The 26,697-nt window shown below is 38.3% G+C and overlaps 1 protein-coding gene across 1 annotated transcript; it reads right to left on the bottom strand.

Moving 5' to 3' along the window:
• Window positions 1-21,280: 21,280 nt before the first annotated feature.
• Window positions 21,281-26,363, bottom strand: plk2b (polo-like kinase 2b). The gene is made up of 14 exons (XM_079251997.1): window positions 26,162-26,363; window positions 25,966-26,073; window positions 25,748-25,864; window positions 25,344-25,473; window positions 24,979-25,162; window positions 24,548-24,746; window positions 24,289-24,436; window positions 24,060-24,154; window positions 23,632-23,764; window positions 23,459-23,539; window positions 22,930-23,089; window positions 22,550-22,679; window positions 22,290-22,400; window positions 21,281-22,145 (listed from the first exon to the last, which is right to left on the bottom strand). Exons 1-14 carry the CDS (start codon window positions 26,345-26,347, stop codon window positions 21,954-21,956), a joined length of 1,974 nt encoding a protein of 657 aa, XP_079108123.1. The 5' UTR covers window positions 26,348-26,363; the 3' UTR covers window positions 21,281-21,953.
• Between the last annotated feature and the right edge of the window lie 334 nt (window positions 26,364-26,697).

Raw genomic sequence — 26,697 nt, 5'->3', positions numbered from 1 at the left:
GACTATGCAACCCAGCTACTTTACACTGCAGTGATCAGTGTTAACATGACTGAATGAATGGCATGCTTATGTCATCGGGGAGCAGCACTGGTTTCATGAAACTTCACTGGAAATTACTTGAACCTTTTTTCTATCATTGAATTGTAAACTTGAATTCCATTCAGTGATCATCCGGATTACGTGAAAAAAATTTGAGTATAATACGGGCAGTTGTAGTTGGCTGGTCTCAGCCAGTGATTCTCACTGTAAATAATAAAGGAACAATGTGATACACATTACTGTATATTTTTGCAAATTTCACAGTCCACAATTCTTATTTTTAATTGTAGCAAATGTTATTTTCATTCATAATTATGTTTAAACAAAGGAAAGAAAAGGACATTTAACTGTGATTTACAGTTAAAGCAACAGATATACTGTAAACCCAGTTAAATAGGATTTATCATAACGACACTTTGAGACCGTAAGCTATATTACCATAGTTTTTACAAAGTCAAACCATATGTTCAAATACTGGCAGCTGTGGTTGCATAATTTCACTACAAATAGTACAGTAACAATTTATGACTCATGACTTTTGCATTTTTAACTTTTCAATTGACAGTTAACTACGGTAAAACTGTTGGTAAATTTTTATTGTAACATTACAATTCAAAACAAAGTAAAGAAAACTTAACAGTAATCTACATTTTTTAAAAAACTACTCATCAAATTATTGTTTTCTAATGATAGAAATAAGATACATTTGAGTCTTTCAATGTGAAGTCAAAATTAACAGTAAAACACTGGCACTTGTAGTTTCTAGACTTTCATAAATTACACACATTAAAGCACTTTTTGGTGATTGTAGGTTTATACAATACAATACAAGACACAGGCTGTTAAGGATTGGCTGATATAGATTTTACAGCTGCTAAGTAAAATAACTTTTACAAATGAACAACTACTTCCTTAATTAGTCTGCTGATTGCCATAAACAAAATTGTAAACTAAAGAGCAAACTAGATAATGTTAAAGGAATTGTTCATGCGTCTGTTTTAAAATTGCAGTAAATCAACAAAGTAGCTTGCAAATTATGCTTAACTAAATAGAGCTTTGTACACTGCAAATGAAGGATATTCCGTGGTGAAAAGTTTGCTACTTGCAGTGAATAATCATGAGTCGTGAGTCATTGAGTCCAGAAATCACACAAGACATGGGATACAGTCTCACACGGCATTAAAAAGCTGGAAGCAGTGTTGAAGCAACATTTGCATGATGCCCTTTGAGTGTTCACTGTGAACTGATGAGATCCTCTTTTACTCTGAAAACAAAAACAATGGATAAGCCATATATAATTAAAATAGTGCTCCAATTCACTTTAGCTCCTGGTGCTGTTCAGGAGCGATGGATATACAGTAAGGGTCAACAAGAACACATCAGCTTTCAGTCTTTTTTTACATCAGCCACAAAATGGAGTGTTCACGGTAGAGATTAACGCATTACTCATTAGCATGTTGATACATTAATACACACATTTTTGAAGCTATTTCTCTTGATGTGATTGATAGTAAGCACAGCACATATTTTCTTTGCATGAATAAAACAGCTGCAGCTCGCTCAAACCACTGAATCGGTGAGAGATGGAGGAGTATGAAGTACCCTACCCTGTGTTTTCCCTCTCATATTAACTTCCTCTTCCTCCCTTTCCACCCGCTTCATCACTCTTCCACTTCTATCCCTTTTTTTTCTGTGCCTCCTGTTCACATTAGTATTCTGTTCAGTCCCAGCCAGTCTATGCAGTGAGTCTGTGGCTGTCTGCTCCTCTGGATTGAAGCCACTGGTGCTTGGTACATCCCAGAGTGTTTCATCAGTGTTTAATTGCTCAAACAGACACACATGCAACATCTCTCATATAATCTACCATTTTTGTTTTTCATCCTGTCCTCTTACACCCTCTTCACAGTCCGTCCTCCTGTCCTGTGGGGTGATAAGTAGTGCCACGGCATTGCTAGCTGTCCCTGAGTGCTCTCTGTGCTGACAGATTTCATTAGAGCAGTAATGCAGCCTGTCTCGTTTGCCTTGATAAGTCCTTCAGGGCAACATAGACCCAAGACATCACGACGCAGCATAGCACTAAACACAGCATTCAGCAGCACGACACGACACAGCATGACAAAGCAAAATATGAAAAAAAAAAAATAGAAAAAAGGAAACAAAGCACGGCAGCAGATTATTTTTTATCACCTTGAAACTAAAACACGTTCACTGACAATATCTCTTTAAAGCAGATTGATCTTATCTACAAGAAAAAAAGAAGCATGTATTTTCTCTGACATTCACATGAATTCCACATTATGTATTCTTGAGATGCGATGTAAGTAGCGCATTTCGGGGATTTAGGCTTCACTGTTTCTTCTGCTGAATACCTGCTGCATCTTATTAACTCAGCTGGCACTGGTAAAGGCATTTCAATGTTCAGTGACGCAGAAGATGCTGCTTCTCACTCCTGGGCTGATTCAAGAAATAAGAAGACAGAAGACAGTGAAGCCAGAGAAGAGAAAGATTAATATCAGAAATCCTGCAGTGCAGGGTGCCATCACAGTCATCACAGTGCCACACAATCAATCTATTCTATAAAAATAGATGGATGGATGGATGGATGGATCATTGCTTTTTGTCTATTTTATGAGACCAGCCAAATTATCAGTAAGTTTGCATGTAAGATATGATCGCTTGACATAAATAAGTCGAGGCCGTACCTCGGCTATGTATCAAATCACCTAGAAAGCCTGCTCACCCACTCAGTGGTATTTGTCTTGTTATCTTGAACCCACACTCCCTGTTCCCTCCATCATCCCTCATCCATCCATCAATTCTTCCCTCTCTCACCCATTCATCCACCCTCATTCCTTACCCATTTATTTTTTCTAGCATTTGACTCCAATCTGTCCTTCCTCCTCCTCTTTATAATGCCTCTTTCGGATGTTCAAATGATGGTTTTTGTGGAACAATGCGCATTGGAAACAATTTGGATAAAATAAAATCGCTTGGATAAAATAAATGAATGGATTATTATGTAAAATTGAAGTTTATGTGTGTTCTGACAATGTAAGATATTTATCAATTAGAATATTATCTACATTGTAGGGCTAATGTTTGGTGTATCATGACATGTGATATACTATGGTTCATGGTGAATTACAGTGTACTATGCAGGGTTCTAAGATGGCACAGGTTCCAGTCAACTGCTTGTGCTTTCTTGTATTCCTACTTTTGAGGCACTTTTGAGATACCTTCTGTACTATGAGCTGAATGAGTCAGAGAACAATTTCATCCAGGCTTTATTCAGTATAAGGAGGACCTCTCAGTACTCATCCAGGTACCTCAGAAAACACTGAAAAGAAAGGCTGAATATAATTGTTTTTTAAAATTAGAATATAAACTACATTGGTTTTATTTCATGTCTTCTTTCATTTCCTTTCTTATTGCTATGGACCCTCTGTGAGCTCGAAATAAAGTGCTAACTTAATTGAATGGTCCATGGATGGGCCACTAGTACTTTCTTTTCTCAGTTGCCACACTAGAAGTTTCTAGTTAATGGGGTCAAGTAACATTACATTCTGTCTGACAGGCAAGGGATTGGAGGTGTATCCTACGTGGAACTGGTTTATCTAATTAAAAAATGACTTTGTAAATCTTTTAGCTCTACTTGTGGCAATGATTTTGGCTTTAGGTGAGACTAACAAAAGAACCAAAGATTTTTCATACGCCAAGTAAAGGGAGTTACTGATATGACTACTAGCCACAATGCCAAGTACAACTGAATAAAAAATACGTGCAGAAGAAGAAACTCATTTTGTCTTAGTAATTTATTTTTTTTCACCTTTTTCCATAGAGGGATCAAATACAATTTTTAAGTTATGAGATGTGAGAGATTTATCTGCTTTTGCTGTCCAAATCTGCTCAGGTTGAAAACTTCCAGCATAAGTAGCTTCATGCTCAGAAATACTAATTAGTTTCTAAAGAAGAGTTAAAACAGCTTCGTTCAAAACCACTCAGAAAACTCCAAAATATAATGCAACGCTTTTACCCAACTTTTCGATGTGTAATACAAAAACCACTGCAGGAACTATGTTTTTCATTACTTTTATCATAATGTTATTTTATTTATTTATTTAGAAAAGCACCTTTGGACAGATAAGCAGTTATGGTAGTGGCATTAACCTGCAGAATGCAGCAAATCAAACCTGACCTTCAACACTATCTAACCAGACATCTCACAACTTTTGTGTCTTCAACGTAACGGTAATATGTTTAGGCAATGTGACAAAATGTAACTATGAGGCAGCATAGTCTCTTTCTGTTTTCTGGGTTGTGGAAAATAGTAAGTTGTGAACACAGTCACTGTTATAACTTTGCCTTGTTGAAATCCACATCAAAACAAGAAAAACATGAACAGCAAATGCATAAGAATCACAAAAGATGAACATGTGACATTCCAGACCGCATGCTGGGAATATTGTGTTTTGTTTTGTTTTTTTTTTGTTTGTTTTGTTTTCCAACTTTCATCTGTAAAGTCAGGTTATTCTTGGTTTAGTTTTGGTAGAAGTCGTTTAAAAAGGGTGAGGGTTAGAAACAAATAACAGACTCCAGGACCGAACCTTTCACCAATCTATCAAATTCCAACATGTTAGAAAAACATTTTAAATCCGAGTGGACCAAAAATATACGACGATAAAAGTTACAAATCCAAATAAAAGAACAAGCACCTGTGACAAGCTGTTGTGTCAAAATCGCACCACCTTTTTAACCTGTTTAAGTAAATAAAAAATGAATATGGATACATTCAGCTATCTATATATTTGATGAAATCCTAGTTTGTGGATACTCTAAAATAATGTGAAACACTGTGTGAAACACATTTATTTGAACTTAAAGTACAAATGAGTTGTAATCAAACCTATTCAAGCTTTTTTTTTTTTTAGCAAGGAGAAGTCCAGTCCAATGTTAACTCTTGTCTTGTCTTTTTCCCTGTCCCTTTCTTTCCTTACAGTATACTTGGGTGTCATGAGGCGCAATGAAGCAAAACTTAGTTATAAAGTAATCCAGTGTCCCTGAAAAAAACTTTATAAAGTGCAGTTTGTCGCCCTCGGGACACTGATGGACGACGTTGGCTTTAAGAATGTACATGATAAATTTCACTGTGCCATCAATATGAGTCAGAAATATATACTTCTAAGGTCAGAAGTTTACATAGTGCAGCTCATTCGTCATAGGATCCTTAAAATATAAACATAAACAAAGCTGTTTACCTAAAATTCAACGCAGTGTCACAAAAAAACTTCACACTGTGATCATATCAATATTTACCCAAGGCCTATAGCTTTACATAAGCTACAGCAGCTGCTATAGGTCGAAATTAGACATTATCTTATGTTATGGCTTAAACTGCTGCATTCCTTTGTTTAATCAGTAGAACATGTTAAGGATGAATGAGCATCAGTAGAAAATGAAATGTTTACAGACAATGCATCTCTGGAGCATACGTTTGAGAAGACAATGCAGAAAAGATGCAGGAAACCGTCTTCTTTGTATTTGTTCATTTTATTTCTTTTGTATACAGTCAGCTATTATCAGACAGATCACAAATTCCTATCTTGCCTTTACAATCCATCCTCATATGCTTCTCTCAGGAATAAGGGAAATTAAGTAATGTTTTATTGCTTTGACTGTCATCTTTTCCATGTGCTGAGTATTTTGTTATCAAGTTCAAATGGTGCACAACCCCATTTTTTATTTACATTTTATTAACCATAAAGGTCTTATTGAGACACTAAATCTCTTCTTCCAATGAGTTCTGCTGGATCTAAATCCCACAAGCAAAACTGGACAGCATGAACAGATATGTCACAGGCATAATTATACTGTGACACAATTAAATGTGACGTAAGTGCTTTCTTTATAGATGCACTTGTTTAGGAAAGCTCAACTTCAATCAATCAGTTACCACTTCCTAAAATAAAAAATAAAAAAAAACATATAAATAACTAAATAAATAATTAGCTTGGTCTTTTTCTAGCAAATCTGCTCAAGTGGAACTGGGTTGAGAAATGACCACCATATCAGCATCATTTTAAGCTGTGGCACCCTGGGAGTTCACTGACAGTGGAGGACAAATCGCTGAACTGGTGAACTCAACATTTCTGCTGAATACACAGTGCTGTAAAATTGATAGTTAGGGGTTAGAAGGTAAAAATGTTTAATCAGTATATAAGTAGATAACTAGATATTTCACCAAGCTAAATCATTACAAGAAGACGATGACGCAAACCCACTTTATTTTACTTTATCACCTGGTTGAGTCAGCTTCGGTATCGTTGGAATGCCATTGGTATAAACAAGCAGTTTGCTACCAATCACAGCGTATGGAAGCCACAGGAAGGCCAGTGATATACTGGCTCCATTAAAAGAGAACAGAAAACAAATTAATTCCACTATAGTGAAACATCTGAACTGTTTAATTATTAACACCAGAACTTCATCAGAGGAATTTTATATGCATAGGACACAGTTTAGGAGTTGGTGTTTGCTTTAATTCCTTCTGGCTTTCTTTATTGCATGTAGCATGTCTGGACATGTTCTTTATCTGTACCTTAAGATTAAAGCTTATCGTAGAAGTCACCTGATCCTTTTGCAACACAGAAATAAACACTGAGCTTTGAGTAATAAAAAACAGATAGGGCTTGATGTGTTGGAACAAGTCTTAACAGTGTTGCAAACAATAAAGTCAAAGAAACAACTGAGCTTGATGTCAGTTGGGTTGAAAAGCCATAATATCAGTGATATATTTATACATATACATCAGAATATAATGAAATCATTTATTTGTTTCCATTTTTGTAGACATTTCAGTTAATTGTAAACTACAAGTTGTCTGACTTTAAGTGATGCAGTTTGTATCTCTGCATTTTGTGAAGAAGCAGTGCAATGATCTGGATTGCTTCAGTTGATCAGGTCTAGGTTCAGCAACATTATGTGCCCAAAACGTCAGGTCACTTGATAACATTATTATACTGAAGGATCAGGTTTTTCCATCAGTGGATTTATCTCTGGTACAGCCAGAAAGACAATGCCAGGATCCATCCGGCTCAATTTGTACAAAAATCATTAAGAAAGCATAAGACATCATTGTCACTCATGGATTGGCCACTTAACCCGAGAATCTTTGGGATGTGATAGAGAAGACTTGTGCAGCAGTCTGACCACCCTATCATCAAGGATTTGTTGAAAAATCAATGCAACTCTGAATCAAAATATCGGTTGTAACCTTGCAGAAACGTATTGAAATAATGCCACAGCGAATGTTTACCATAATTAAAGCCAAAAGGGGATCCATGAAATGTTAAAATATACAATATTTTAGGAGTGGAGAAAGGGCAATGTGTTTGACAGGACGGGGTGATTTACATCTGAAAGTAAACCTCTTTACTATAGTGACTAGTTGTGCTTAACAGTTAGGAAAAAGCTATTTCATGCAAAACCCATGTGATACTGATAAATAAACTTTGGAAAACAAATAGGGTGCTTTCTTTCCCTCTACTTAAAACTCCTCTGCACCTGTCGAGGAAAGAAGAGACAATAGGGTATAACAAGCTCGTCTAGCCACTCTTCGGAGCCCTTCCCATCTTGCTTCCTCTGATCTCTTTTTCCTGTTGTGCAGGAAGTGAGGCCAAATCCACTCCACCCACTGGTCAGAGGCTAAAAATTAGATAGAAAGCTTGGGTGTGAGTGAGCAAGTTGTTGATAAACAGCCAGAGCGAATCATAGGCAGAGTTGGAACCTGTAAACAAGTGAACCAAAGCCAAAGTTAATGTACTTAAAGAGGGTAGAATTAAAATCAAGGTCACAAAATCAGTGTTTCTGAATAAAACACAGTGAGTTTTTTTTCTTTTTTTCTTTTTTGCTGCTGCTGCTGCACATTATCCATTGTAAGAGGCCATCAATGGTTCATTAACTCAGGAAACAGTCTGGCAGGAAAAGAACTGTTAGGTTAATATAGGGTGCAGGAAGTCTTGTGCTTAGACAGCCTTCTCTTTCCTGCTGGAAGGAAAGGTGTGATCACTTCTGCACTCAATGATCTGCAGCTGCAAGCCTCTTTAAGTCCAACTAACAATGTAGTGCCAGAAACACTTGCATATGCAAACTAAATACTGAGGATATTAATTGTTGAAGATTTGTAGGTTGAATTCTTTCCCATTCTCTTTTGATGTACAACTTTTAACCAAACAGTCCAGGGTCTCCATTCATAATTTGCCACAGAGTTTTTGATGGGAGACAGTTCTGGACAACAGGTCAGTCTGGTACTTACACTCTTTTACTATGAAGCCACACTAATGTCATACATGCTGCATGTGCCTTGGCATTGTCTTGCCAAAATAAGCAGGCATGTCCTTGAAAAGCCATCAGTTGGATGCAGCATAAGCTGGTCCAAATCCTGTACGTACCTTTCAGCAATAATGGGGCCTCCATAGATAGCCATGCCATGGGCACTAACACAAACCCCATACCATCATAGATGGCTAATGGGTTATGAGCCATGATAACTATCGGGATAGTCTTTTTTTTCTCTTTGACCCTGAAGATGCAACATCCATAATTTCTAAATTTATTCTGTCAGACCAAAACACACTTTTCCACTTTGCGTCAGTCCATCTGAGATGAGCTTGGGCCCACAGAAGCCAGAGGCGTTTCAGGGATTTCACTTGGCTACTTACCTGCAGAGAATTCTCCAAAATCTCTGAATCTTTTGTTGACATGACAAAATTCCTAAATTCCTGGCAATTGTATGTTGAGTAACATTGTTCTTAAACTGCTGGGCTATTTGCTCACAGAGGTGCACGTTGCCCCACCCTTGCTTGTTGATGACTAAGCCTTTTGGGGATGCTCCTTTTATACCCAATCATGGCACTCATCTGTTTTACATTAACCTGTTCACCTGTGGAATGCTACAAACTTGTATTTTTGAGCATTCCTCAACTTTTCCAGTCTTTTGTTTCCTCCGTCCAGCTTTTTTAGAACATGTTGGAGGTATGAAAATCAGAGTATTTGCAAACAAGAAAACGATAAAGCTCATTAGTGTTGTAATTGATATCTTGTTTTGTGGAGTGTTCGACTGAATATAGATTGAAATCAGTGTATTCTGTTTTCATGCAGGTTTTACACAATGTTTCAACTTCACTAGATTTCAGGTTGTAGTTAAAGCCATTTAATGATTATTTAATAAATTTAAAGTCTTTATGCTTATGGGTAAATGTTCAAATTATCATGTTATACCGTGGTTAATGCTTACTGGCACTGGCATGTTATTGCTATGTTTTTTGTAAAATACACAAAAAGGATTGGTCAGGCATCTTGCAACGTAAAGTAAATGTTACACATAAACAACACAGTGCTTTGAAATTGGAAAATAACTACACTGGTCTTCAATGTAAAAGTGTTACATTTAGATTAAACTTTATACATGTTACCATGCAATTCAAAACTTTGGATTGTACACCTTTAAACTTTGGACAAGGGGAAATATTTATATTGTTCAATTTCCTAAACTGAACAATGTAGGTAAAGTGCTCAAACTACAGGGTGTGTAAAGCGAGGCGAGTTTATTTGCACAGCATTATTCAATAACAGGATGATTCAAAGTGCTTTACAGAGACAAACTATTAGAAAATAAGAAGCCTAACTTAAAATGTAAAATAAGAGAGGCATGAAAAGAAAAAAAAAACAAAAAAACCTATCAAAATCATGATTGAGTTTAAAATTTCAAGCATAAAAGGAACAGTGGAGATTTAGACTTTGAAATGAAAGCTATTGAAATGCAGCAGAGTACTGATGGGTCTTTAACCTGGTGTAACATAAACTGAGAGTTTCAGCTGATTTGAGGCTTTTTGGGAGTTTGTTCCAGACATGTGTCTGGATCTGACTCTGAGAACTGAAACGAGACCAGATCCAGATGACCACAGGCATCATGTAGGTTTATACTGGGCCAAGAGGTCACTGATGTATTTTGGTCATAAACCATTCAGAGATTTACAGACTAACAGCAGAATGTTAAAGTTTACTCTCTGACAGACAGGCAGCCAGTATAAAAACCTCAGAACTGGACTGATGTGGTCCACTTTCTTGGTCGTAGTGAGGACTGAAGCAGCAGAGTTGTGAGTGAGCTGCAGTTTTAGGTAGACCTGTAAAGACCCTGTTACAATAATCAAGTCAACTAAAGATGAAAACAAAGAAACACAAGAAGATGTTATCATAGGAAAAGAAAAAGAAAAGATAAGTCTCCCTTTTACTGGCTGGAGAGAATCTATAGTACTGGTAGGATGTAAGATGGATGCTGAATTAGCCACAAATAGTTCTGCAATGTCTTTAAACTTCTCCACAACTTGTTTATTAACTTGGCTGGTGTGTTCCTTCGTCTTTATGATGCTGGTTCACACAAGTGAACTAATTAGGCCTTTTCTTATTTGATTGTTGCAGATCTCAAGTAGGGAATCAAAGTACAGGAGGGTTGACTACAAAAACAAGACACATTTCACATTTTATTTGAGAAATTTTTTTTAAATTATAAAAAACAATTTTCTTTTCAAGTCCTTATTATGCACCACTTTGTGTTGGTCTGTCACATAAAACTCCAGTAAAATGCATTTATACTTGTGGTATTTCAGGGTATGCTTAGTTTTAAAACAGACAACATTGCTAAAGTATATTGGAGAAAATGAAAGAGGAAGTAGGGAATAAGTATACCTGCAATAGTGGCATCCATCATTTAATCATCAAGCTTAGTACAGTAAGTGGTTCTCATCCACTTACTGGGAATAAAACAAACCTGCTAATCAGGCAAATGATTTAAAAATGATTCGGCATGAACATAAAAAAAAAACTGTTTAAGTTGGGAAGGAAAAATTCAGCAGTGTTCCCACAGCTGAATAATGAGCTGTCATTTCTGCTGACGTTGTCGGAGCTTCACACACACTGCTCAGAAGTGCATTTTTTGCGAAGTTCTGGAAGTCTATTCTAAGAGACAAAGGAAATGCTTTCAACACCCTTAGTTAATATTCACAAGGTCCCCTTTGATGAAAAGACTTCATTGTGCAATGTTTCCCCTTCCAGAGAAGATTTGACAAGCAAATGGCATCTCTGTTGTGATTTGGTTGCATTTACCTATGAGCTGTGGTATCTCAAACTGCCACTTCTCAGATCAGGTACTGTGTATCTTTGAAGAACCAAAGCACTACTTGTTTTTCAACAAGATTGTTGAATTTTCTGATTAATGCAGATCCTTCTTTTTTGTCATCCCTTAAATACCTAAAAACACAACCATAAACAGCTTATCAGTATAAATGCATTCAGATTTTGCCCTGATTGCTTTATTATAAATGTAACTAGCATTGTTGTGACAGCTGATAGAATGAAACTAAAGGTTCCCCTGTGACGCTGCTCCATTACCTCATCGTCATTCCAGTCTCAACGTCCCAGCCACAACAGTCACCCCACTCTTCCTCCAGTCATCTTATCTCTTACTCTCAACTCATCCTTTTACCTGCTGCAGCGATCAAACACTGCAAGGAATTCAGCTCTCCCTCAAGCTGAAATTTCACATTCCTTAACCCTTAACTCGTCCTTAACGTTAACACTCATTCTAACTTCATTTCCAGCATAGCAACGAAACAGAAGGTATTCAGTTCCAGTCTTTTCTCAAGTCAAGTTTGCAGACATTTTTGTTTTTTTCCAGTGAAATTTGTATCAGCCTGAGGCCCAGGAAACACACCACCACTGAGCTTCTGAACAAAACCTGTTGTCTCTGTGTTGTATAATTATTCAGGAGTAGAAGCATGGAGTAAGTCTGAAGACATCCGTCCCTTGAGGTCCCCGGCAGTAAAATGTCTCTGTAAAGGCACTGATGCTGAAATTGTGTAATGTTGCTTAGCCGGTGTGTTAGGGGGAAGATTTGACTTATATGTTGAAAGAAAGAACTGCATTTGGGGGGGATGCGGAGGGACATGTGATCTCATTTTGTCTTCCTCCCATGAGAAGATGTTTGAGCATGTGATCTGATTCTGTATGTGTCGACCGTTACGACATGACTTCACCTGTAAGCAGAAAGAGACAAGAGGTGCCGGTCTGAGAGTTTTATCATGTCATCAGGCTTTCTGAGACAAGTAAGGGGTGACTCACAACATCGAAAGATAGACAAAATATACGTGACAGTTTTTTCTTTTCCTTTGTTTGCAGCTGTCATTCCCAGTTGTTGAATCTGAGGTCATTTTACTCAGCATCCTCTACTTGAATTCTTGGTACTCTGCTTGAATTTCAGCAACAAAACTCCTTTTTTTGCAAAGCTTCATGAAATCCTCTATATATAGTTTGGACATTTAATATAGTCGTGTGTGTGTGTGTGTTTTTGAGCGCAGATATTTTCCTAACCATGTGCACTGGAAATCTCTTGCTCTGTTATGTATTTGAGTGATAGATTTTCTTTTATCCCCAATGTCTCAAAGCTAATAGAAGGCACTAACTTCAGAGACACTTATCTTCAAACGATTTGTGGTTATTATCTTCTTAAGGTTAGTCTTAACCCTGACATTAAGAAACATAAAGGACAGTGAACAAAAGCTTCTTTTTCCAAGAAATCTCTCCTCAGATTGCAGATAAAGCAGAGTGGTTGCTACATAAACAAATGAAATATCTTCCTCATTCTTGATGTGGGAGGTTTGCCGGTTTGAAGCATGTCTGGCCGTGTTCATGCCATTGTAAAACCTGGCCTATTGAAATTGTTTCCTTTGCAGACCATATATGCATTTGAAAAGTAGTCATGCTGCATGTTTTTGTACACCTCTTACCAAATATTTCAGAGCAGGATTTACTTTTGTGAGGTGCTGTTCAGGCAGTATCCAAAATAGGAAACAAAGAAACAAACTACTGAAAAACCCGCATCTTGGATGAACTTAAATCCATTTATATATCTTATGGTTGTTTCCATTCTTATTCAGGCTGTAGAGACTCTAAAAGAAAACAACCAACAACAAAAAAATAAGAAGTTTTAGTGCTTAAGTGGTATCTACCTTTCTTATCATCTATTGTGGGTAAACTTTAGATAGTGGTCCAAAGGGCTACAGTAAGTTGGTGGATCCTACAAACAGTCTCTATTTTTTGGTGAAGTATATGTTCATGACATTTGTTTTAAGTGTGTCTCAAATCAGCTTTTGTTTTTTTATTATATTTAATAATCTAAAACAAAATCACAGCTCACAAGAAGTGGTCAGATTTTTACAGGAAGAAATATCCTCCAATCAGAAAAAGCAAGGAAGCATGCCGGAAAAGCCATGCACATGTAGAAAAACGTGAAAACACCCTTGTGTGCAAGTGTGTAATTTCAATCCACTTACCTGCTGAGAACCTGACACTGGCGCGTTTAAAAAGGTGTTAGTCAAGCACACATTTCAGCCTGCAGGTGGGCATTCAGTTGACACACACACACAGACGTACAACTACAACTCACAATTACTTTCATCTCATTACTCTGGGGTGAGGATGAGTAAAGTTGTTTGTGCTGCTAAGCTCAGCTAGTGAAGTCACACATGTTTGAAGTCAGGAGAACTTCAACACATTTGATGACATTTGTTCCTCAGAACGGATAGCTAATTTATCTGGACAGAAACTAGCCAGTCCGTTTATGGTTGGAAAAGGGAAAACAGAAAAGAGATAGGCCAGCAACATTGTCTTGTGAAGTCAAAGAATCTCACTTTATTTTTAAGAAAAGCATTTCAACTGTGGTTTAGTTAAAGAAGAAAGAGTTGCAGGTTTACATGCTGTAAACAGCATGGAGGAGTTGACATGTCCTAACTTGCACGTGCAGCCAGACCAGCTGCCAACCGAAGGAGTACGTGACGTGGGATTATGTGACACACAAAGGAGAGCAGAGTTGTTTGCCCTGTTGATTAAGATGAACATATACTTCACAGTTAGTCAGCCGTCAACTTGCATTAAGGTGTATTGAGTCAGTTTATTTTCTTGTACTTCACAAATAACATGTTTACAGCATCATAGTTACAACAAGAGTGGAAAATGCTGTGAAATCAAAGATGGATGACAGCATTAAAAAGTTGAGGTTGGAAGAAATTTTAGGACGTCGTGATTTCCTTTTCTTTTTGTAAGAAGGTTCCTTGGACACTTTGAGATAAAGACTGAAACACCGAGTATTTTTACTCAACATTAAGAGAACTTATGTAGCTCACCCTATGGGGGAGAATTCAGGGTTAATTTGCTCAGTTAAAAAAACTTTTCTGGAAAAAATAAAATACTTGACCATACCTCATCACTGGGCACGATGGCTTCTTTATCTCATTGTAGAATGAAAACACAGTAGAAGCCGTGACCCAAAACACTTGTGCTACAAAATGGATTACATAATGTGTGGGCAGCAGGTAGATGTTAGTGTACAGTTACAACATTCATAGACATTTCTCACAATATATTCTTAAGGCCAATGTTGCAACATATTTTGTTCATTTACATTTTTAATGCTTTCACTATTTTAATATGAATAACATCCTGCTTCAGTTAAATAAACAGTGTACATAAACAGTACAATATCAGCTATGTAATCATGAGCAATGCAGCTTGCAATTGGATTTGAATATACAGTCTAATTTGGTTTGTTTGTCCTAAATGCATGCATGCAGTAAAACAGTTTTGGATTCCTATCTGTTTACTCTGAATGCAATTTGATTTGCAGGCTGGCTCATTAGGTTTGCTTCCATTATCTACTTATATCATCACAGTTATCTGTTTATAATTGAAATGAAGGTCTTCTGGAGAGTTTAGTCCACCTCCTTTTCTTTCCAGCCTTAAATTCATCTGTCTTATTGTTTTCATTTCATCCACCAAACAGAGGATATCCAGTCGGATGTGATGCCGTTCACTTCCCCTGAAAAGAACACAAACAGTGACAGCTATTGTCCCGCTGCTTGGTTAACAGTAAATGACATGACAGTTTGTCAGCAGTTATTGTTGAACATTTTTAGCCAGAGCTGAGGGTTTATTCATTAACGCATGTACCTCTGTGGCTGTCATTCTCCACCAGTCCTGCGTCAATCATTTTGTTTAGTCAAGCCAAGGGTGAAGCTGCATTTTATTATTTCAATAACAACAATAAGGACAGATTTGGATGCAGAGTATTTTAACTTCGTACTCAATTAATTTGCACTTGATGGGACAAAAGTATATGTATAATTTTTATATTTTCTTTCTAATACAAATAGATAGGCAGTAGTTTATTTTTTTCATCTTTAACTTGCTTGAAGTTAATTGTTGTCTATGCTACAATGAAATGGTCAAAGTAAATCTCATGGATTAGATAAAAATGTTTGTATAGCTAGATATCTTTAGAAGAGTTTTATCTGGGTGGACACTTCCTGCGGGTGTCTGGAGAATAACACCGAAGGCAGTTTAATACTGGTTCAACATTAGAGTGCAGTGATAAGGAAGATAAGCTTTGACACAAAAACAAAGACAGAGAAACAACTTAAGTCTGAAAATATTTGTGTAAACCTCGCAACAAAATGGGAGATAAACTTAATGTTCTTTATTTTTATATTTTAACATAAAAATATTAGGTTGCTGTAGAGTGCATGGCTCTTAAAAAGAAAATGAAAGCTGAATGCTTCAAATCTATGAACGTTATCTATAACACTCAGTTCTGTACTGAGCAGGATTACATATATAGTGCAAGAATAAGTCAAAAGTTTTATGACATAATATCATCACCACTGGCTGAGGAGGTGTGCAACCAATACAGGCTGACCAAGAGACTTGCCAAATGAATTGCAGCTGGATGTTTACTTGCTGGCAAGGACGAGAATACCAGTTGCCATGGATACAGTTGTTTCTCCTACTTAGCTCAATCAACAGCAGAGCAAGTGTAGAATGCTGATCTATTATCAGAAATGATGCATTGGTTGGCTCATTGATGGGGCTGTCAGACGAGTGCTCGTGCTCACCTGACGCCAGATTCTCTCGTTTTCTCTTTGTTCTGGCATTTCTTTGAATTCTCTTCTTCTGTCTTTGTGTGCTCGACCGTGTCCCAATTTTTCATGAATGAAAACACCAGCACACAGTATGAGGGCAGACGGTGAGCAGACAGTAAGTGCAGAGACTTTTCATTCATTTAGTCTCTCCTTTTCTCTTTCTTTTAAAGCAGTCTCAGATGCACCATGACAAGTGGCTCTTTTCTTGTTTCCAGTGAATACATTTAGCTGTAACCCTACATCTGCAAACAGAATAAACGTCATCTATCGTTGATCCGTGTGACCTGGTGGTTACGCCACAAATTTGTCCATTATTCGGTGAACATAAAAGAATCCCAGTACATCATTCCTTTTCTACATTAGCTATTTTAATAATAATCTCCCCGGTGTGGATAAAGGCTGCACTGGTTTTGTTGATTCTTTGTCCCCCAGTCCTCTTTCATGTAGCATTGTGGTCCATTTATCCCTGCATCTGGCAAGCGCATGCTGAGAGAGAGGCGATTTTTGTGTAATAATTCTTTTGTTAGTCAGAGAAAGGTATATGGAGATGGGATGCACTGAAGTTGCACGTTTTCTTTTCAGACTTGCAGATAAAAAAAAAAAAAACCTCACTGGGCCTTAGATCCACATTTTTTAATGAAATGAACAATTTGGTTAAAGATTGAAAATTCTCCAAGGGATATGGTGTGTGGGTGAGTTATAAAGGTATTTGCATCTGAAGTAAGGCACCTTGAATCAAGATAAGTTATGTTATGTTTTAGTTAGTTTGTTTATTTATTTGTTGGTTTTTTTTGTTTTTTTGTTTTTTTTTTTAGCATTTTTTGTTTTCTGTAGCTACTAATTTAACAAATAATCTGACAGCTATTTCTAAAGTTCCAACCGGAAGCCAGAGACATAAGTTAACATTGAAATATTACAGGTTGAGCAACACAGCCCCACCTGTGTGCTTGTGTGTGTTTGTCAGATTTGCCTTATCCTTCCATCTCTTTTGTGAATCACAGGATTAAAATGCTTCTCTTAAGCCTCAAGGGTTTCCTCCCTCCACAAGGCATGGCTGTGTTTAAATATTGGCCACACTTCATAGATATTTCCTAAGTGCTTTCTGTGTTTATTGATACCAACTGTGCTTTGCTTTTAACTTTAAACTACATACTGTAATTTTTGATGAGTGTATAAAGAGATGAAAATTTTGTTTTATCTGTTGATGGTTTCAAACTCTAACTTAATTTTCTTTATCAATCCTTGTGAACTTCATTATGATATCTGAGTATAAAGGCATTATTATTTAGCAAGATTGTAAATGTAGAAAATACCTTAAAGACTTTGTGGAGAAGATTTAAAAACTATTCTCATTGTTTCATTTGAATAAATACAGCGTGAATGAATCATTTATCCTCTGGAAAACCCAGGCAAGTTGAAACTTTGCGAAAAGGAATTTAGACATGAGAAAAGGAACTACAAAGAGCTGCTGTTGTAACATCTTTTGTCTTATGACATGGATGGAATTTGGCCTTTGTGCAGTTGTTATAGAGCACATCTTCAACAGTGATAATCTCCAAGTACGACAGCCATTTCTTAACTACATTACAAAACACTAGGTAATTAAAATAGTTTAATCAGAACACTTTAACATTTCCTTTTAGCTTATTCCTGTTTGCATTAGTTATTTTAACATTTTATGACAAGACAAGGTTTGAGGATTTAGAGGATATATAAACCTTCGAGTAACCAGGCCTTACATTGTTATTCCTTCCTGAATGTAAACAAACTATTGCCCCAATAATCTGATTAAGATCTGGACCCATGTTAAATTAGCTCAACTTTAGCAGGTTTTCTTCATTTCTTTCTTTTTGTCCACAACAAAACCATGTTCTAAATGTTAAATCTAGAGAACGTTTTGTCTTTATTCTTTATGTCTTTATGTCTTTCGGGCATCAGTTCTACTTGCAGTGGCAGAAATGCTGACCACAGGGGTACAATGTGCAGTAACACATTACATTTCAGTTTGCATGTGTGTACATAAAGTATAAAATTGCATATATTCTTGTGAGTAGTGAGCCACTAAAGGGTTCTTTCTGTCTGATGTTTTATTTGCTTGCTGATTTTTTTCATTTCTCAGTTTGCTGTCCTCTTTTTGCACTCTCTCAGAAGTCTGCCAACCCACATAATCACATGATGTTCTTCTTTTTTTTTTAAATCAAAGAAGTCAGCAGGTCTTTTCCCCATTTCGAGAAAGTCACATTTGCTGCTGACATCACGAAGGTGGGTGCTGCTGCAGTCAGAGTAGACGTAAGAAAATCTGTAATTAGAAAGGGAACAAAAAGTATCAGTCACTCGGATACAATGATTTGCCTGTGATGCTCATCCTGCACATGTGACAATATTTGTGACAACCCTACAGCAATTTGACGCAAGCTGTCTGCAGTGGTTCATCTGCATTCAGGATTAGTCTGACACATAACATCTGAAAAATACTGTAAATATTACTTAACTTGATGCAATCAAGAAAACACGAGCTTTGTGTATTTACATGACAGCTTCATTAATACTGGACAGGTGGGCATTGGCAATGAGTTACAGAATAGGAGAAAACACAAAGGTAAGATTGAGGTACTCAGCTTTTCTGCATGTAAAATGACTAATAGTCATATGAAATATATTAGCATAGTGACTAAGAAGACTATAAATGTTAGTTGAGTGCCTTTCTAAACCACAGTGAAGTTCCACGTGCCAATTATTCACAAAAATCATATACAATGATTCATTAATGGCATGATGTTTTCGTATGTGGTATCAGTAGATTACTTCTCCTTACTTAGCTGTGGTAGACTAATTTAACAGAACCCTGTGATGTAGAAATATATAGAAATGTATTTTAGAAATATCAGAAGGTTCTGCTTCAATTAAAAGAAATATCCCTGAGTTGATTGCAGAAAATTACAGGGATCAGATGAGGGAGCATGAACGTCACAGTAGGCGGCCACTTCAACTTACACAGTGACTCATTTTGCAACCCAACACATCTTTATACACCTGGTAGGAGACAAGAAGCAAAAAAGATGTGCATTCTCATAAAAGACATTTTGTCAATAAGAATATAATATTTGGCTACACTTACAAATATGTCAGTATTACTGATGTGCATTGCTCATCTCTTTAGTCAATACTGTAGGAACAGAGAAAGGTACTTTTTCTTCCCAGCCCTCTCTCCACAAGCCTACATCTCTTTTTGCCCATGTAGTAGGAGGAGGAGCACTGACATTTGATATGCAAAGGCCTTCTAGTCCCCCTAGTGCGTCCCAGAGTGTGTACTTATCAAAGGTTGCTTTTTCTTCTTTTTCTTTCTCTTGCAGAATATGTCAACAACCACGTTTAATAGCAAACTGACTCACTATTCTGCATGTAGAAAGCTTTATCATAGTAAGAGAGGTCTAAAAATCCCCTTTGTCGCTCCAACCTAGACACATTTCAGTCTCTCGCTCATCTGCATGCAAAAGACTTTTCCCACTCTCAATGTTACATGACAGAGTTGGTTTTGTGTGGGTGATCCTGAAAACTAGCAGATCCACAAACATGTCTTCTTCCACATTGTAGCATCAGTGAGAGCATCAGCTGGGCTTGCAGTCTTAGCTTTTTGAACTCCACAAGGTTTTATAATTAGTTTATTTCTGCTCACACAAGTGAATAAAATCCCCATGAGGCCAGTAAAACCAATCAGCAAATATTCGCTGACTAACTTGTGCATGATGTGAATATTTGCCAACAGCTGCAAGTATGTTGAGATGCTGAGTCTATATAAGACAATGAATTTATTGTACTCACAAAACCCCAGCCAAAGAGACACTTTTTTAGTCTTACTTTCTTGGAATGGGTTATTACGTCTAGTGCATCTTCTAACATAGATGGTGCACTTCTGTTCACATTAGAGCTAGAGCTAAAAATGCCCTAAAAGGCCTGAAATCTTCACATCAAGAACAAAATCTATTCTTGTCAGTCTGAAGTATCCTTTCCAGGGGCCATTACTGTCAAAACACACATACAGACCTGGAGGTGTCATCATGAATAATTCTCAACCCTTCCTCTTGTAGGCTACTTCCTGTTCTCTTTATTTCTGTGTGGGTATGTTTTTGGATGAGACATTCATTATTGAACGCAGAAGAGCTCAGACATTTTGAGAGAGCATCAAAAAGTGTGACTCAAACATTCATGTTCAACTTCCATCATTGCGTCAGCATGAAAGGTGAATGCATGTTCAGCAGACAGCTGAATTAAGCACTCATGAGGAGAAGAACGATTGAGTGTCACTGAGGCCAATTAGTGGCAAGTGGAACCAATTTTTCTACACGCATGTAAGGACAGGAATTCAGTAGGAAGCTTCACCAGATGTCTTTCACACTGGCATCCTGATCTCCAAAACTCATCAAGTTGCTCAGCGGATGCTCGTTTCTATGGTTACAGTGAGGGAATGTGAAAGGATGTTCAAGAATGATTGTAGTGACTGTGCCTGAAAGAACAATGATGCAATCACTGACACAGTTTGTCCAAGTCTACCACTGTGTTAGCATTTCTCTGTATGTCTGTCTGGTTGCCTTAATTCTCTCCACATTTCTGAACCACCCAACCAGCGGGCACATCTGTTAATCAATGCCATTGGTTGTATGAAATTTAATGAGCTCCTGTGTGGGTGTGTGTTTGCAAGACAAGGTCAGCTGCATTGCACAGTCAGTCATCTTTGCCATCCTCTATTTATCAATGCATAAAAGAACTGAAAAGAAGAAGCCTTGAGCCACTGTATAAACAACTTAACTGTAAACATGCTCTCTGCTATATTCCTCACTGAGTGCAGCTATTTCCTGTTGTAATTTCAAGCTGAAAGATAACAAAGATGAAACACTTAGAATGACTTAGACCAATGCATAGATTGGAACATCATTAAGTTTCTCTCTAACCCTCAGCAGTTCATGTTATTTCATGTTGGAAAAGGGCACACTTCTTCAGGATGCATTATCTAACAATAGCTACAAAGACAGACCAGCATGAGTGTGTTGTTGAAAATAATGGATGCAAACACTTGAAGAAAAGAACAAATACTCGTATTCTTTTTTAAGAAAATGTTCTTATTTATTAAATAAATAAATACTGCACTTTTCTTACACAATAAGTTATTCAGTACATTTTTTACCAAGGTGATAATGGCTCTGAAGGGATCCTTAAAAGGATCTCTAGTACTGTTTTTCTCCTGTCCCCTCCCTTCCCTCACCCCTCTTACTCCTAACTCAATGTGCTGAGCCCATCTGTCAATAAAGAGAACAAATCACAGTTTTAAATGTTAGTGAGATATTACAGTCATCCCACTCAGACAGACGCACACTCGCACATATAAACAGCCAAATCCATAGCATCCACACACATTAACAGGTCAATTCTTTGCACTGCTGAGATGGCTGTGACATAAACTGTACATCATTTACAATATCTCACAGGTGAGCTCTGTTTAAAGTTCAGAGCGCCAGCTTCCGCCTCTATGATACTCTGCATGATTTAGCTGGTGCCAGCCCAGCGTTTGTCTTCACTTCCAAAACATCCCTCTCATTCGTACCAACACACCCGGTCCTTCCTCCTCCACAACAACCAACATACAAATCAGGCCTTTTCCATCTACTTTCATTTTGCTACATTTCACATAACTCAGTTTCTTTCAGTTTCTCTGTTTAGCTTGCACCGATACTGAGTCAGGATGGTGCAACGGTGTAGGAATCTTAATTATTTCTCCCCAAGTACAGCCTTGCATACAGCTCCTCTTCCGAAAGTTCTTCTAACTGCTTGTTCCTCTACAGCACAGCAGGAACACAGTGGTTCGATTTGTTGGGTCTGTCCATTGTTGTATGTTTAGCTGCATCTCTGTAGGAGCATATTGAGGGAGTAGACCAAGCGCTGATGCAGGTCAGTGGGGCAGCCGGACGTCAGCAGGGAGCTAAGTTGGAAGGTTTTGGAGACACGATCCTCATTGATGTATGTCAGCATGTACTCATCCCTCTGGGAACACAGGATGATCTTGGTATGATCATGGTAAAAGTTGACCTTTGGAGATAAAAAAAAAGGCATTGTTTGATATTTGTGCTCTACTTTTCCTGTAATGTTGAAGATAATGCATTCCAGTTCAACCGTGCTGCACTGTACATGCCCAACAACAGTTCTGTTTCTCATGATCGTGGGTGTATTTACCTGGAAAGTGCCGTCGTTAAAAAGCATCATGAGGGCGCGGTCAGACTTGAGCCACTGCAGAAGGTAGAGTCTGGGCATGTGTGTATCTGTAATAGGACCGAGGTCTCCACCCTAGACAAGTAAAAAAAACAGTAACACCTCAAGATGAAACAAGCTGCAACTTGAAACATTCTGAAGCTGCAGGGTGTGGAAAGACAAAGCATAGCTGAAGACAGGCAGAGGAATGCATTGAAGGGGTGGGAAAACAAATTTTCACTTACATCCATTAGGTTTTCTTCCATGTAGTGTGAAAAATACTTGAGCAGAGTCACTTGTCCTACAAAGCGCTCAGGTACTTCACAAGTAGGGAAAACGGAGCGCTGTCCTAACTCGGCATAGTAATGGATGGTCCTGAGATAAACAAAGAGTTCACCAGTCAGAAAAAAATACAACGCTTGAGATTCATAATATAAAACACAGGCTTTTTTTTAATAAAACAAAGAGTAAATAAACATATTTCTTAACCACTGACCACTTTACTTCGATTTTGCACAATTCTGTGTATCTAAGCAATCTTAAACAAGCCATCTCCTTAAAATGTCTGAATTAACAACTTTATTCTGAAGGTTTTTGAGTTGTGAAAGCTAAAGAATATACATACTTTCTGTCTGGCAAGAGGCTCATGTGAGTGCCGCTGTTGAAGAGAACTCCCACGGTGTAATCAGATAACTGATAACCAAAGCCATACTTGTTGGAGTAGTCCACCCATTTAGTCACCCACTGAAGATTGCAGCTATTTGATGCCAAAGGAATGTCATTTGCTGCAGGGAGAGAACACAGAAGGAAAATTAGTGTACAATTATGGAGAAGATCCTAAGAAACACTGAAATGCACTCCATGCAAGTGCCTTTAATTAACAAAAAACTCATAACAGTCCAAAAGAGTTGACTGTAATTCAACCATTTAAGCCGCAAGCAGAAACTGGGTGGAAATGCTGGGTGAGGCAGCAAAGTGAGGCAGTGTCACTTATGACCAAGTTAAATGCAATTTCTTTATTTTTTTCAAACATGTCAGCCTCTTTCACATATCAAAGATTAAAACCGAAATCAACCCTTAGCTGCATTATGAAACACTTCATTTAGGATTTGTGTGATTTTCAGATGTATGCACCTCTAGATGTAATCACTCACCTTTAGGCATTTTCTCTAGACATCCCCTTAACATACTAGCAACCGTTTCAGCCACGCTGCCTGTTGTGCTGTCTTCCAAGCCTGCAGGAACAACAAGAGGAGGCCATTTAACTTCATATTATGCAGTGAGAAAATAAAACTGGATTTCTGTGAAACAAGGAGCCTGAACTTACATTCACTACTGCTGCTGCAGCTGCCCAGACTCCCCCTGACGATCAGACGGATGGTATCTTGCGTTGTCGGAGACTGGCTCTCTGTTGCCACGGCAACGGGGCTCCCAGCAGATGGCGGAAGTAGACTTCCATTCTGAGGTGGGAATCAGTGACGACAGGGTTTAGAATCTGCGAGTTTAGATCATCCCTTCCTACTATGACTCAGTGATCACCCACAGATTCAGAGTGGCTGGCTAAAAGGTTGAAAATAAGTGCTTTTAGCTTGTTCTGAAAGTGTGCTTGTTAGAAAGTTTAGTACAGAATCAGGATGAGTCACTAGAGTCTCCATAGCATGGTATCGCAAATTCATCCACGTGTTTAATTGCTGTATGAGTAATGTGGCTGTGAGAGAACACACACAACTGAAATATCCTTTTTTGTTTTCTCACCTCAGACATGTTTTTGCTCTGTTGTTGGCTGATCACTGTTTTCTCCAAGTCATGCTGGAGTTTGTAGATTTCCTCTTCTTCTTTGGTTAGCTTATCTATGAGTGACAACAGAAACAGGGGAATTAGTATCCACGTCTGCATGAACTGGCATCCAAGCAAAAAGCACCGAACTGTCCCCAAAAATGTATTAAATGATGTATTACCACCCTGCGACTGATGTTATACTCACTCAGGGTCTCGTAGTATTTGACCTTGTCCCTCTTCCCACCAAACAATGCAGCAGCAGCTTTCTTAAAGAAACTCTTGGCTGGACTGGAGACATGGAAATCTGGTGCAGAATGGCAGCAGCTCGGTGGCAGGCGCTCTGGACTGAAGCCCTGTGGGGAGAGAAAGTGGGTCAGCAAATGGCAGGGTGCATGGGGGTCACAATTGAACTCCTACAGAGTGACATTTACAAATGGAAAAAAGAAATGGCAGTGGCGTCCAACCTGAGTGAAGAAGTCATGTCTAAGAATGTGGTCCAGGTTTGGTCTGTCCTCTGGAATCTTGGCCAGCAGGCTGGCAATTAGCTGCTTAGCCTGTGGTGACAGGGAGGAGGGAAGGGAATATCGAGCCTCTCTTATACACCTGTACGTTTCCTTCAGGTTGGTGGTTTCAAATGGCGGTCGTCCCAACAGCATTGTATACCTAAACCAAGATAAAGGGCAATGAGTAAGTGTGCTAATTTAATGCAAAAAAAAAAGCATTTTCCACACACGCTAAAAATGGTTGGTGACAAGACAGAGAAATGTCTACGATACATGATGCCATGCACAAATATCTTATCATAGACTGTTATACAATAACAATTCATATCAATGACTAATATTTCTGAACCATTTGATATATAATACAGTGAATATATGGTTAGCCTACTCACATTACACAGCCGAGGGCCCAGATGTCTGATTCACAGCCATGACCCTGTTTGTTGAGCACTTCAGGGGACAGGTAGTTGGGAGTTCCACAGATCGTCTTCCTCCTGTTTCCCGCTGGCTCCAACTTGGCAGCCAAACCAAAATCCCCAACCTTCAGTTCCATCGATTCACTCACAAAAAAGTTACCTGTGGGGGGAAAAATAGGGAATGAGAAGACGAGCACTTGATACTCAAACCGAGATCAAAGGATAAATACTTCAAAGATCCACAGAGGATGAACTGATTGAGGAAATACAGTAGGGGTGAAACATGATATCCATGCACAGAATGCCCAGTAGTGCATGCTTTCCATTGAATGGTTCCTTACCCAGTTTAAGATCTCTGTGAAGGATTTCTTGTTCATGTAGGTACTTTAGTCCAGAGACAATCTGTCTCAGGTAATAACGAACCTCTGGCTCAGTAAGGACTTTGCGAGCCTTCAGGATGTGGGCTAATGACTGTGAAAGGACAAAAAAGAGATGTTTAGAAATATGTTCTTAAGAATGCAGTATTTATAAGACTAAAATATTATTATGACTAATTTATTACATCTGAAACTGCACTGAGATGTGTGGGTGTCTATGCAATCAGTTACAACAGCAAAGCTCTGACATTGTGGGTGACTGAATATGCAGCTGAGAAAATACGGCTTGACTGACTTTGGTTGCAGTGCTGGTATTACTGGCTATGCTGGGACATAGATGGCTCAACATTCAGTTCGGACATACTCACTTTTCTACTACAGTATTCCAGTAGGATGTAGATGTTTTCTTTGTCCTCGAAATGATGATAAAAGTGCACAATGTGCTTATGGTGCAATGCTCTGTGCAGCTCAATTTCTCTGTCAATCTAGCGGTGGGAAAGAAACAACAGTCATTACTGTAACTAAAGAGTTTTTGTTTATTGTGCAGATGAGCCAAAGCGCACTGGCACCGCAGCTGCGCGCCTACCTTATCCCGTTGGTGAGGTTTGGAGACGCGCGCATGTGGGATGATCTTGGCTGCGTAAACTTTGCTGGTGGAGAGGTCGGTCATCTCATAGCATTTTGCAAAACCTCCCTGGAAAAAGGAAATGACACTGTTAGCAGGCTCTGCTGTCAGGTCGCGTGGTAATTCCAATAAACCGAAGAAGATGTGCTTGCGCTACCTTTCCCAAAACTTTCCCACGGCAGTAACACTTCCCCGTGGCAGGATCGGTGATTATCCTGGCCATCTCTGAGGGCGCATTGCGCTCATCCGTTCTCTTTCGGCGAGGTTCGCAGGACCTCTGCGTTGATTCACACATGGTGCTGCAGTTTGTCTGTTGCAGCCCGGTACTCCTCTGTACTTCCATCAAAACACCGTTTTGTCGTCTTGCACTCAGAATGCAACCCCAAACGTCCGTAAGGGAGGCTTTATACTCTTGCAGCCACCCCTCCCTGCTGCCTACCGCCCTCCCTCTGACGTCACGTACTGATATGAAAGCATGAGCTCTGCCTGCGGAAGATTACCCTGCATATGGATACATTTACTGGCACATATAAGAAATGCTAAATTCATAAAGCAGCGTGTTGAGCCTTAGGATAAATAGTAATGTGCATCCCCCAACAAAAGTCATTAAAAGACACATGTAGTTTCATTAGTCTGTTCTTGTTCAAACTTCAGTAATAAATGTATCTTCTGTAATGAAGTATAAATTGCGTT

Source organism: Telmatherina bonti, assembly GCF_933228915.1.
Source record: "Telmatherina bonti genome assembly, chromosome: 13".
Classification (NCBI taxonomy): domain Eukaryota; kingdom Metazoa; phylum Chordata; class Actinopteri; order Atheriniformes; family Telmatherinidae; genus Telmatherina; species Telmatherina bonti.
This window is presented reverse-complemented; position numbering and strand designations above follow the sequence as displayed.